General features: G+C 40.9%; 1 protein-coding gene across 1 annotated transcript; it reads right to left on the bottom strand.

The window, feature by feature from the left end:
* Positions 865 to 1,791, bottom strand: LOC102190956 (olfactory receptor 12D2-like). The gene has a single exon (XM_005701665.2). It carries the CDS (start codon positions 1,789 to 1,791, stop codon positions 865 to 867), a length of 927 nt encoding a protein of 308 aa, XP_005701722.2.

The following is a 13,164-nucleotide window of genomic DNA, read 5'->3' as shown; positions in this document are numbered from 1 at the left end:
ATATTGAAATTATTTGAAGTTAAATTACTGGTTATTTTCTGTTCATTCATGATTGAGATATAATTTTATTTATTATTTTGTCTCCCTGCTTGGATAACAAGAAATGACGTACCTCTTAAAAATTCCCCTTAAATAGTATGTTAAATGGTGAGTTAACATTTAATTTTCTGTGTAATTATGTCCTAAATTAAAATTCTCAAAATCTGAAAGCATAATAATTTTACCTCTCACATTAAAACGTGCTAACTTGGAGGGGTCATTTAGACAGGCTTAAAAAACTGTACACGTTACACGGGCAATAGAGGCAAATTTCTATAACTAAATCCAGAGAAGAGTTTGTTGAGGTATATAGCAAATCTATTTTATCACTGGTATCTCCAAAACAAACTCAGCATTAGACTTCCATGGCTGGTGTTTCATTTGCTCACATTTCCTTTCTATTACCTAAGAATGCATTGTTGAACACTAGACAAGCCTTTTCCAGGTACACATGCATAGATGGGCTTCCCAGGTGGCGTTAGTGGTAAAGAACCCTCCTGGCAATGCAAGAGAAGTAAGAGACGTGGATTCAGTCTGTGGGTCTGGAAGATCCCCTGGTGGAGGAAATGGCAATCCACTCCAGTATTCTTGCCTGGAAAATTCCATGGACAGAGGAGCCTGGAGGGCTACAGTCCAAAGGGTCACAGAGTCAAACATGACAGAAGTGACTTAGCATGTATGCATATATATATATGTATGTATTCATATCTATCTATCTATATGTATTCATATATTTGATAAACAATTTGAGAAGCAATATAATTTCACATCTCAACTGTCTCATTGCCTGTTTATGCTTCAGAAGATATCATAGACTTCTTCAAGTTAGAGGTTCCTTCTGATCACCCTCCTCAATGCCTCCTTCACTTCCTTGTTCCTCAAAGTATAGATCAGTGGATTTAGTACAGGAGTGACCACACTGTACATGATGGCAATGTACCGTTCCCGGTCCATGGAGCTACCCGAGGCAGGACGAATGTAAATGAAAAAAACAGGACCAAATAAAAGAACAACTACCATGAAGTGAGAGGCACAAGTGGACAGTGCTTTATGAAGCATGCTACAAGAATGGGTCTTAAAGAAAAGATAAATAATAATGTAGAAATAGGAGAGAAGGGTTAGAAAGAATGAGCCCATGGCAATGGTCTCTGTGACAGTATGAAGCAGCCACTCATTGAGCTCAGTGTTCCCGCAGGCCAACTCTAGCAACGGCTTAACGTCACAGAAGAAGTGATGGATATGGTTGGAACCACAGAAGTTTAAGCGAGAGGTCATTACTGAGTGCAGCAGGGCATGGAAAAACCCAATAATCCAGATAGTGACAGCCATCTGGGTACAGACCTGATGACTCATGATAAGAGTGTAATGAAGTGGTTTGCAGATAGCCACAAAGCGGTCAAAGGCCATCACGGGCACCAGCATGGCCTCTGTACTACCCAGAAAGTGGAAGAAATGAAGCTGACTTATGCATTCCGAGAAAGAAATTGTTTTGTGTGTAGAGAGGAAGTTCTCCAGCATCTTTGGCAGAGTCACCGTGGAGTAGCAGATATCTAGACATGACAGGTTTCCCAGGAAAAAATACATAGGAGAATGGAGTCTTGGATCAGAGATGACAACCATCAGGATGGCTCCATTTCCAGCCAAATTGAGAAAGTAAATTGTAAGGAAAACCACGAAGAGAACCGGCTGCAGTACTTGGATGTCTGTCACTCCCAGGAGGAAAAATTCAGTGACTGAGGTTTGATTCAGCATCACTTAAAAGACAAAACAAGAATGAAATGCTATCTCCTATGGGCTTCCCTGGTGGCTCAGCTGGTAAAGAATCCACATGTAATGCGGGAGACCTAGGTTTGATCCCTGGGTTGGGAAGAGTCCCTGGAGAAGAGAACAGCTACCCACTCCAGTATTCTGGCCAGGAGAATTCAAAGAGCTGGACATGGCCAAGCCACTTTCACTTTCATCAGAACCAAAGGCCTCCTGCTGAGGATTTTCCTACCTAGACACTGTATTTTGAGGGAGAGCATTTTTATTTTAAACATTTACAGCACCAGAAGTTGTATAATATTTGGACCATTAACTTCATAAATATTAAGGTCACATGTTGGTAATGGACTGTTCCCTAACCACTTTTTTCTTTATAGGTTTATCATTATTATTTTTTCCTTCACCCAGAGATTCAGAGCATGTTGCCAGCCTACCATCTTATCTGGCTGTGAACTTCAACATTCTGATACAAGTTCCCTTTTGTCATCCCAAGTCAGCTCTAACAGAGGGTAAGCTTTTAAGCACTCCCCACTGCTGTCTCTTGACTTAGTAGGAAACCACCTGAAGGGTTTCACTTCAGAAAAATAGACAATGAGAGAATAATAACAGCTATAAGAATCTGAATAGAGATGCAAACATTAAAGTGCTCCCTATAAAAAGGAAATCATTTGAAGTTTGGAAAATCCCTGAGAGGAGAGACAAAAGATTTTAAGTGACTAAAATAAGAAGGTGAATTAGGGGACATTTCTAGGGATCCTGTGGGATTCTAGGCTTTATAACTAAAAGATTTGAGAAATTATCTAACTTTTATTACACCTTTATGAAAGACTGGCTTCAAGGGATTCAGAGTAATTTTCTTAATCAGTCCAGTTCAGTCACTCAGTCATGTCCAACTCTTTGCGACCCCATGGATTGCAGCACGCCAGGCCTCCCTGTCCATCACCAACTCCCAAAGTTACTCAAACTCATGTCCATTGAGTCGGTGATGGCATCCAACTATCTCATCCTCTGTCATCCCCTTCTCCTCCCACCTTTAATCTTTCCCAGCATCAGGGAAATTAATAATTATTATTAATTTTCCTTAACAGCCAAGTATATTTTGTAAATTGTTAAACTCTGTCACTCCTGCTTAAGATATAATTGTCATGCCAGATATTATTTTTGGTTCTCTACACAAAACAAAATAATATCAAAAATTCATTTGGAGGAAAACCCTTTTCCTAATATTAAAAAAAAAGCAATGAAACTTTCTGTACTAAATGATTTATTTCACTGCATCGTAAATGTTTAGAGATTACATATCTACTTTTGAGATTATCTAGAGATATGGAAATAAAATTGTAGGCAGTAAAGAACCTTCATAATCTACAAACACAAGGTTCATTATAAGATAAGAAACAAGTCTAAATCCTTGGCTTGTAAATTTAGTACAGGCAAGAAGACACATAATATGAACAACTCTCCAGCTTGTCTCCTAGTTCATTTTCCTACCTGGTTGAGTGTTCAAATTCACAGTTAAGAAGGATTATCAGGTTGACACTCCTGAAAAGTAAATGGTATAAAAATACTTGAAAAATAAAGAGTAGAAAAATATTTGACGTGATGGTTTATATTGGGATTACAGCATAAGCTCTTCATCTTCTAAAACCTCTTCTTGCTGAAATTCTGCCTGTTTTTATGATCCATGGATCTTTAAACATATCATCCCTAAGAGAGAGTGTCCCCTGGGTTTGTGAAGATTATTATAAAAATTAACATGTTACCTCTCTTTCCTTGTAATATGAAACAGTTCTCCTCAGGGAATTCATTATCTTGAGTTCCATTTTTGTTGTTGTTCCTATTTTCTTTGTTTACTGTGTTTCTTTCTTAGTTTTAGAACCACAAAGAATTTGAGACCATTCACAATGACCTTGTGTTTTCTCAAATTACCTTTCATTTCCTGGGGCCAGAGGTTTGGATGCACTTTCTTATCTTGGGCACTTTCCTTCAAAAACTCTGTATGAAATGGAAGGAAACAGCAATGACAGTTAAAGAATGAGGGCCAGTGATATCCAATCGATCCATACAGAAAGATTTCTGTATTTAAATACCTTTTAAATATTTTGCTCATTTATTACTGTGGTTCTATGGAAAACAAAAAAAAAAGAGGAATATGGAGAAGTAGTATTGTTTTTGTTTCTTCTAAACCTGATTCTTCACTGTTGGTATTAACACTGAAATATTTTCTTTAAATTTGGGCTCAAACAAAGATCATGGCATCTGGTCCCATCACTTCATGGCAAATAGATGGGGAAACAATGGAAACAGTGTCAGACTTCATTTTGGGGGGGCTCTAAAATCACTGCAGATGGTGATTGCAGCCATGAAATTAAAAGACACCTACTCCTTGGAAGAAAAGTTATGACCAACCTAGATAGCATATTGAAAAGCAGAGACACTACTTTGCCAACAAAGGTCCGTATAGTCAAGGCTATGGTTTTTCCAGTGGTCATGTATGGAAGTGAGAGTTGGACTGTGAAGAAAGCTGAGTGCCGAAGAATTGATGCTTTTGAACTGTGGTGCTGGAGAAGACTCTTGAGAGTCCCTTGGACTGCAAGGAGATCCAACCAGTCCATTCTGAAGGAGATCAGCCCTGGGATTTCTTTGGGGGGAATGATGCTGAAGCTGAAACTCCAGTACTTTGGCCCCCTCATGTGAAGAGTTGACTCGTTGGAAAAGACTCTGATGCTGGGAGGGATTGGGGGCAGGAGGAGAAGGGGACGACAGAGGATGAGATGGCTGGATGGCATCACAGACTCAATGGACGTGAGTCTGAGTGAACTCCGGGAGTTGATGACTTACAGGGAGGCCTGGCGTGCTGCGATTCATGGGGTCACAAAGAGTCGGACATGACTGAGTGACTGAAATGAACTGAACTGAACTGAACTGACCTCACATTTCTCTCTGGGAGAATGAGGCTTGTCTCTCCAATGTGTATATTCACTTCTTCGTATATCCTTTTGGTAAAAATAATTTATCTGATTCATTGAAGGATTACCTGTATGTGATCTAACATCTATCAAAGTTTTCTAATTACAGTTATGAATGCCATGTACTTTATGTATCTTTCTACTGCAATTTATTTTTCTTGCTTTGCCGAAACTCATTACATATTCATCACATTAGTAATTTCTTGTTTTAGGATATGCTATGAATAGAATACAAATCAATAAGACTTATTGTATACTCATTGTGTAAATGATTGTTCTGAGTCCATATATTTGTATTTCTGTCCTTCATTGACAATCTCCACATCTTTTCTTTTTTTTTTCCCTACATCTTTAAAGTGATGCCAAAATTGCTAGAGGGCTTCCTGCAGGAGGTATTTATTTCTATGACTGGTTGCTTGATCCAGTTCTTTATCTTTGACTCTCCCAGGATAGCTGGATGCTTCTGGGTGGTTGTCAAAGGATATAATCGCTACTAGTAATTATTACCCTCTCTGCCACTCCCAGATGGTACTTGGAGCTGGTGGACATAGCCTGTCTATCTGGCTTAATGGTGGATGGATTGGTTGTGGCCTTGATGGGGCCAGTTGAAGTTTTGTGGCCCAACCAAAATAGCTGCTTTTGCTGTGACTCCATCCTTTGAAAAGCCTGACCTGCTTATCATTCAATATTTCCATTTGATAGAATGTGAAGGACCAGAGAGCTCTTCAAGAAAATTAGAGGTACCAAGGGAACATTTCATGCAAGATGGGCACAATAAAGGACAGAAATAGTAGGGATCTAACAGAAGCAGAAGATACTAGAAGAGGTGGCAAGAATACACAGAACTATAAAAAAAAAATCTTCACAACCCAGATAATCATGATGGTGTTATCACTCACCTAGAATCAGACATCCTGGAATGTGAAGTTAAGTGGGCCTTAGGAAGCATCACTACAAACAAAGCTAGGGGAGGTGATGGAATTCCAGTTGAGTTATTTCAAATCCTAAAAGATGATGCTGTGAAAATGCTGCACTCAATATGCCAGCAAATTTGAAAACTCAGCAGTGGCCACAAGACTGGAAAAGGTCAGTTTTCATTCCAATCCCAAAGAAAGGCATTGCCAAAGAACGCTCAAACTACTGCAGAATTGCACTCATCCCACACACTAGTAAAGTAATACTCAAAATTCTTCAAGCCAGGCTTCAACAGTACCTGAACCATGAACTTCCAGATGGTCAAGCTGGTTTTAGAAAAGGCAGAAGAACCAGAGATCAAATTGCCAACATCCGCTGGATCATGGAAAAAGCAAGAGAGTTCCAGAAAAACATCTATTTCTGCTTTATTGACTATGCCAACGCCTTTGACTGTGTGAACCACAATAAACTGTGGAAAATTCTGAAAGAGATGGGAATACCAGACTACCTGACCTGCCTCTTGAGAAATCTGTATGCAGGTCAGGAAGCAACAGTTAGAACTGGACATGGAGCAACAGACTGGTTCCAAATAGGGAAAGGAGTATGTTAAGGCTGTATATTGTTACCCTGCTTATTTAACTTCTATGCAGAGTACATCATGAGAAATGCTGGACTGGATGAAACAGAAGCTGGAATCAAGATTGCCTGGAGAAATATCAATCATCTCAGATATGTAGATGACACCACCTTTATGGCAGAAAGTGAAGAAGAGCTAAAGAGCCTCTTGATGAAAGTGAAAGAGGAGAGTGAAAAAGTTGGCTTAAAGCTCAATATTCAGAAGACTAAGATCATGGCATCTGGTCCCATCACTTCATGGCAAACAGATGGGGAAACAATGGAAACAGTGAGAGATTTAATTTTGGGGGGCTCCAAAATCACTGCAGATGGTGACTGCAGCCATGAAATTAAAAGATGCTTGCTCCTTGGAAGAAAAGTTATGACCAACTTAGATAGCATATTAAAAAGCAGAGAGATTACTCTGCCAACAAAGGTCCATCTAGTCAAAGCTATGGTTTTTCCAGTAGCCATGTATGGATGTGAGAAGTGGACTATAAAGAAAGCTGAGTGCTGAAGAATTGATGCTTATAAACTGTGATGTTGGAGAAGAATCTTGAGAGCCCCTTGTACTGCACGGAAATACAATTAGTCCATCCTAAAGCAAATCAGTCCTCAATATTCATTGGAAGGACTGATGCTGAAGCTGAAGCTCCAATACTTTGGCCACCTGATGCGAAGAACTGACTCATTGGAAAAGACACTGATGCTGGGAAAGATTGAAGGCAGGAGGAGAAGGGGTCGGCAGAGGATGAGATGGTTGGATGGCATCACTGACTCATGGATATGAGTTTGAGTAAACTCCGGGAGTTGGTGATGCACAGGGAGGCCTGGCATGTTGCAGTCCATGGGGTTGCAAAGAGTCTGACATGACCGAGCGACTGAACTGAACTGAAGTGAACTGACCTGCTCAGACTCTAGAGTGAGTGGTCTAGGTGGCAACATTGTTCATTAATTGTGTGGTCTCCTTCATTATTCCCTTTGAACTGATTCTGGAATTTTCTTTAAAGTATATTGGATTCATTTTGTTTTTGTTTTTGTTTTTTTTTTTTTGTACAAATGATCTGTTATAGTATTTAATTACCTCATATTTAAATGTGATATACTGCTACTTTTATTCAGTTTTAATTTAAATCTTTGGATAGAAAAAATTGTTGTAAGTTTTGTTCATTTTTAAAAAGTGAATTTATTTCTATTTTTAGTTGTATTTCATATCCTACCAACTTTTCTATATAATCATTATTGCTATAGCTGAATATTTGATTTTATATGTTGGTTTTGTATTAGGCACCATTACTGAAGCTTCAAATTAATTATAAATTTGCTTCTTATTTACATAGATTTTATTGTTGCTGTTTTAAATTAACAGACTTTCAGAGCACTTTTAGTTTCACAGAAGAATTGAGCAGAAAATTCATAGTTCTTACATAACCCCTCCTCGTTTCCCACACAGCCTCCTCACTACCAACATCTCTACCAGAGTAATACCTTTGTTACAATCAATGAATTAACACTGGCACATCATTGCTGATTAAGCCCATGTGGTGGTGGTGGTTTATACGTGAAGTCGTGTCTGACTCTTGTGACCCCATGGACTGTAGCCTGCCAGGCTCCTTTGTCCATAGAATTTCCCAGACAAGTACACTGTAGTGGGTTGCCATTTTCTTCTCTAGCCCACAGTTTACATTGTGTTTCATTTTTTGTGTTGTACATTCTATGAGTTTGGACAAATGTATAATGTCAGGTATCTACAGTTACAGTGTCACACAGAATAGTTTTCTTGCCCTAAAAATCCGGAGTTAGATCTCTTTATCTCTCCCTCCCCAGACTCCTGGCAACCACTGATTGTCTTCAGTTTTGCCTTTTCCAGAATGGCATGTACTTGGAATCTTCTTTCACTTATTAATATGCCTTTAAGATGCCTTCATGTGTTTTTGTGGCTTGATAGCTGTCCTTTTTTTTTTTTTTTTTTTCTTTTTACCTGTCCATTGTATGGATATGGCTTCCCAGGTGGCATAGTTAGTAAAGTATCTGCCTGCCAGTGCAAGAGAGGCAAGAAATGTGGATTCAGTCTCTGGGTTGGGACGATCTCCTGGAAGAGGAAATGGCAACCTGTTCCAGTATCCTTGCCTGGAAAACTCCAAGGACAGAGGAGCCTGGTGGGCTACGGTCCATGGAGTCACAAAGAGTTGGACACAGCTGAGACTGAGCATGCATGCATGTGTACGGATGCACCCGTATCTATTCACCTGTTGAAGGATATCTTGTTTACTTCTAAATTTCAGCAGTTATAAATAAAGCTGCTATGAACATCCATGCACAGGTTTTTGTGTGAACAGAAGTTTTCAACTCATTTTGGACAAATTTACAGTTTTTATAATGTCAGAAATAATATATTCTGCATTATTTAAGATTTTTGTCTCTTCCCTTCTCCTTCTTTTATTTCCTATTTATTTTATTATTTAATTACATTGGCTGAGATCTATTACAGTAGCAGGGATGCAATACTGGAAAACTTTTATTTTTCTTTCATATATTAAAAGGATATTTCTAAAGTTCTTCACTGCATGTGACTTTGGCTGCATTTTTTTTTCCTATGGCAGCTATTTAAATTCTTTATCTGTTGCTGCTGCTAAGTCACTTCAGTCGTGTCCGACTCTGTGCAACCCCATAGACAGCAGCCTACCACGCTCCCCCGTCCCTGGGATTCTCCAGGCAAGAACACTGGAGTGGGGTGCCATTTCCCTCTCCAATGCATGAAAGTAAAAAGTGAAAGTGAAGTTGCTCAGTCGTGTCAGCTCTTTGCGACCCCATGGACTGCAGCCTACCAGGCTCCTCCGTCCATAGGATTTTCCAGGCAACAGTACTGGACTGGGGTGCCATTGCCTTCTCCCTTTATCTGTTAGAGGACATTATATTTTAAGTCTGATTTCTGGAGAACTGTCATTTTCTTTTGTGATAATATGTTACAGTGGTCCATAATGGTGTTTGATGAGCTGTCCCTTTTAGTGCATTTGTAGTTGCAAACACCTTTCTTCTATAGGTGGGCTTCCCTGATAGCTCAGTTGGTAAAGAATCTGCCTGCAATGCAGGAGACCCCGGGTTGATTCCTGGGTGGGGAAGATCCTCTGGAGAAGGGATAGGCTACCCTCTCCAGTGTCCTTGGACTTCCTTTGTGGCTCAGCTGGTAAAGAATCCTCCTGCAAAGTGTGAGACCTGGGTTTGATCCCTGGGTTGGGAAGATCCCCTGGAGAAGGAAAAGGCTACCCATTTCAGTATTCTAACCTAGAAAATTCCATCGACTGTATAGTCCATGGGGGTCGCTAAGACTTGGACATGACTGCGCAGCTTTAAAGATTCTGATACAACTGTGCAACTTTCACTTTCTTCTGTAGATAAGACTGTTTATTTTTTAACTTGATTCTGAAGATTCAGCAAGTTAGAGATTATAGGTCTTTCTTTTGGTTCCTTGTTGGTGCCACTACTACATACACGACTGTGCAACTTTCACTTTCTTCTGTAGGTAAAACTTTTTATTTTTTAATTTGATTCTGAGGACTCAAAAGTTAGAAAGGAGCGGTCCTATCTTCGGTTCCTACTGGTGCATAAGCTTTTGCACTGCTGCATAAGTTTTTGGTTTCTCTTACCTGGGCTACCTCTGGTTACATTTGAGAACTGGCACTTTGCGCCCTCCAGCACCTCTGTCCAGGTGTCATCCAGTACCCCTCTTGTCACTGCTTGTGCCTCCAGAGTTGTTAGTGCCTTGCCCAGCTGGTGTCACTGGCATTGCCACCTAGGGCACTGGGATGGCCGGCACCTCCACTGCACCCAGGGCCTCCTGTGTGGCAGGCTCCAGCCACCACAGGAAAAGGGTGGAGGTGGCTGGAGAGCCAGGGTTGGGAGGGTCCCCATATTGCCTGGGGTTGTTGGGTTCATGGGCATTGCTGCTGTGGGTGGAAGCTGCCTGGAGTTGCAGTGTCTCCGCAACTAGTGGGATGGGGTCCCAGGCCTCACTGTCTCTGCCACTTGGTTGCCTGTGGCCATGGGGACTGCTGAGGCTCGGAGGCTGGAGTCATGTGCTGCCTCCCCTGAAGAGACTCTGTTTTCTGGGACCGTAGGTTAGCTGCTGTCCCTGGAGGTTGGGAATTATAATCCCCACCCCTCCTCTGCTCCTGGTTGTGCCTTTTCTATATGTTCTAGTCCAAACATTTATATGTACAGATACGTGGAATTCTCTGGCATCGTGGGGCGTTGGGCAGAGGCAACTTTGTTGAGTTATGGACGTTTTACTGGTTTTACATGGAAGGGGAGCAGCAAAGGGAGCCATACAGCCGTGATGCTGACATCACCCTGAGCCCATATATCTTGCTGAGGAGACTACCAGGAAGAACTGTGAAAGTTCCAAGCAATTTCTTTTAGTTGACTATTATAAAATACATAAGGAATGAGATGAGCTAAAAACCAAACCATTCAGCTTTCAAGCAGAATTTAGAGGAAAATTAAAGAAGCCAGGGCAGGTCAGACTCAAAAGTTTAACTGTATGTAAGTCATAGATACTCTACATGGTAGAAGATTATCAAAGTAAAAATGATGTCGAGGCAAAGATCAAATTCTAAGGTGCTGGGAGTAAAATGTGGCCTTTAGTTAGAGATCTCAAGGATGTGGCTGTAAGATCCTCTATTGGGACCTCAGTAAAATAAAGAGGAAACCTAGATTAGATTCTAAAAGACTTAAGGTCAGGTCTCCTAGACTCTCTATGCCACATACGGAAACCTCTAAGAATCTTAAGGACATGACTTATAGACTCTTTCAACCAGGCAAAAATGTTCCTAGAAATCTTAACAATATTGTTCCAAAGTACCCTGACCCTCAGCCCAACTCAGCGAAAAGCTTGTATCAAAGAGCTTTGTGAATACGGCATTTGTCTAATTGAGTATATCTTAATAATAATTGTAAGGCCCTAAAATATTTTTAAAAAGAATTTCATTGGCATCATCATTTTCAATTTCATCATATTGGGCTTTAGGGGCAAATTTAGAAAAATGCCCCCTCTTGGAGTTTACTACTGCTATGTTGCTGTTAAAGTGAAGTCACTCAGTCGTGCCCGACTCTTTTCGACCCCATGGACAGTAGCCTGCCCCAAGCTCCTCCATCCATGGGATTTTCTAGGCAAGAGTACTGGAGTGGGTTGCCATTTCCTTCTCCAGGAATCTTCCCGACCCAGGGATCGAACCCAGGTCTTCTGCATTGTAGACAGACGCTTTACCATCTGAGCCACCAGGGAAGTCCTGTTGCTGTTATGTGCCTCCCATTTTTTCCCTTTTACAGTAAAAGTTTTCTGTTTTGGTCATTCTATGTCTATTGTATCATTATCTGTTGAGTTTGTGATGGGCAGATAATTTGACTCTTTTTAAAATTTTATTTTATAAACAACTAGAATTTATTTCCCACAGTTCTGAAGACTGGGAAGTCCAAGATCAAGGTGCTGGCAGATTTGGTGTCTTTATTCTAAGTTCTTCAGACTACAAGAAATCATACTTGAAGGATCTACACAAGAAGCCCCATTTGTACCTTGATTTGATGAAAAGACCTGGACTTTGAACTGATGTTGTAATGTTACACATTTTAGAACTAGGAGAGGGAGTAAGTGTACTTTGTACCTGAGGACTATGAAAGCTATTTGTAGTTATGAAGAGGAAAAGTTAAAATTTACATAACTTTCTTCTCCTTCTGCCTCTGTAACCCAGCTTGCTCCTTGCAAAGTCTATATCACATAGGTCTCAAAAAGTGGGGACTCACAATACTAGGAACAGGAGTTTATCTCACTTACCCTTGTCCTGCTCTTTGCAATCGCCATAGCCCCTGTAAACCTGCAAACCCGCAAACCCGCTTAATCATGCTTGTCTGTGTATAAAAAACTCTGTAACCCCTTTGTTCAGGGCTCAGAGCTTGGAGTGTGTACTCCTCTGGGCCTGCTGGCATAATAAACCTGAGTTATCCAGCTCTCCGTGTGTGGTGCTTGATTTCTGGCTCCTACGTTTCTGGAGGCCCCAGCGAGATTCCAACCACGCTGGCCCCTGGCGCTGCCGGACTGGTGGCTCAGCTGGGCAGGAGCGAAGGAACCGCGAGAGGAATGAGAAGGAGCGCCACCTGATGGTATTTCGGGTTCTCTTTTGGACCGGTGTTCCGACTCTCCTGACGGCCGAGCCAAGCAGACTCGTTGGAGGGACGGACCAACTCACCAGGAACTGCCACAGGTTGAGGTAAGGCTCTGGGGTCGGTCCCCAGTCAGGACCTACCCCAACGGTTAGAAGAGGGGACTGATCACCTCCTTGGGTTCCCAGGAAGGGAACATCAGAGAGGGAGAACTGGGGACTCGGGAGAAGGGAGGCATTGTGATAGCCTCTGAATGATTGTGAGTGCAGGATTGCTAATTGAATGGAATGAGAATTTTTTGTGTGTGTGTGAAAATTGCAAAGCCAATTCTTTTTGTGTATGCAATTAAAAACAGCTAGCTTGCTGAAAGGCCTGCCTAGGGAAAAGCTTGAAGTTAACCCTTTGCACGTCCTCACGTCCACTTTGCCTGAGACCTCAGCCTTGGGCAAATTAGAACCTCAAGCAAAGGAAAAAAGGGGTCAAAGAGATATTTTAAATCTCAAACAGAAAACTGTAAGATTTCTGCCTGTCTGGATTTATGTATGTCTCAGTGTATCTCTTTCTCTTTTTTTTTTCTTCTGATAATATTGTTGAAGTTGCAAATGCATTCTAATTTACTTGGTCTAAAGAAAAGTAAGCACTTACAAATCAAACAATTCTAAATGCAAGAAAAATTAAATAAATTTCAGATTCATGTAAACTGGGA

Source organism: Capra hircus, chromosome 23 (assembly GCF_001704415.2).
Source record: "Capra hircus breed San Clemente chromosome 23, ASM170441v1, whole genome shotgun sequence".
NCBI lineage: Eukaryota > Metazoa > Chordata > Mammalia > Artiodactyla > Bovidae > Capra > Capra hircus.
The sequence above is the reverse complement of the archived record's forward strand: the minus strand, read 5'-3'. Positions and strand labels throughout refer to the sequence as shown.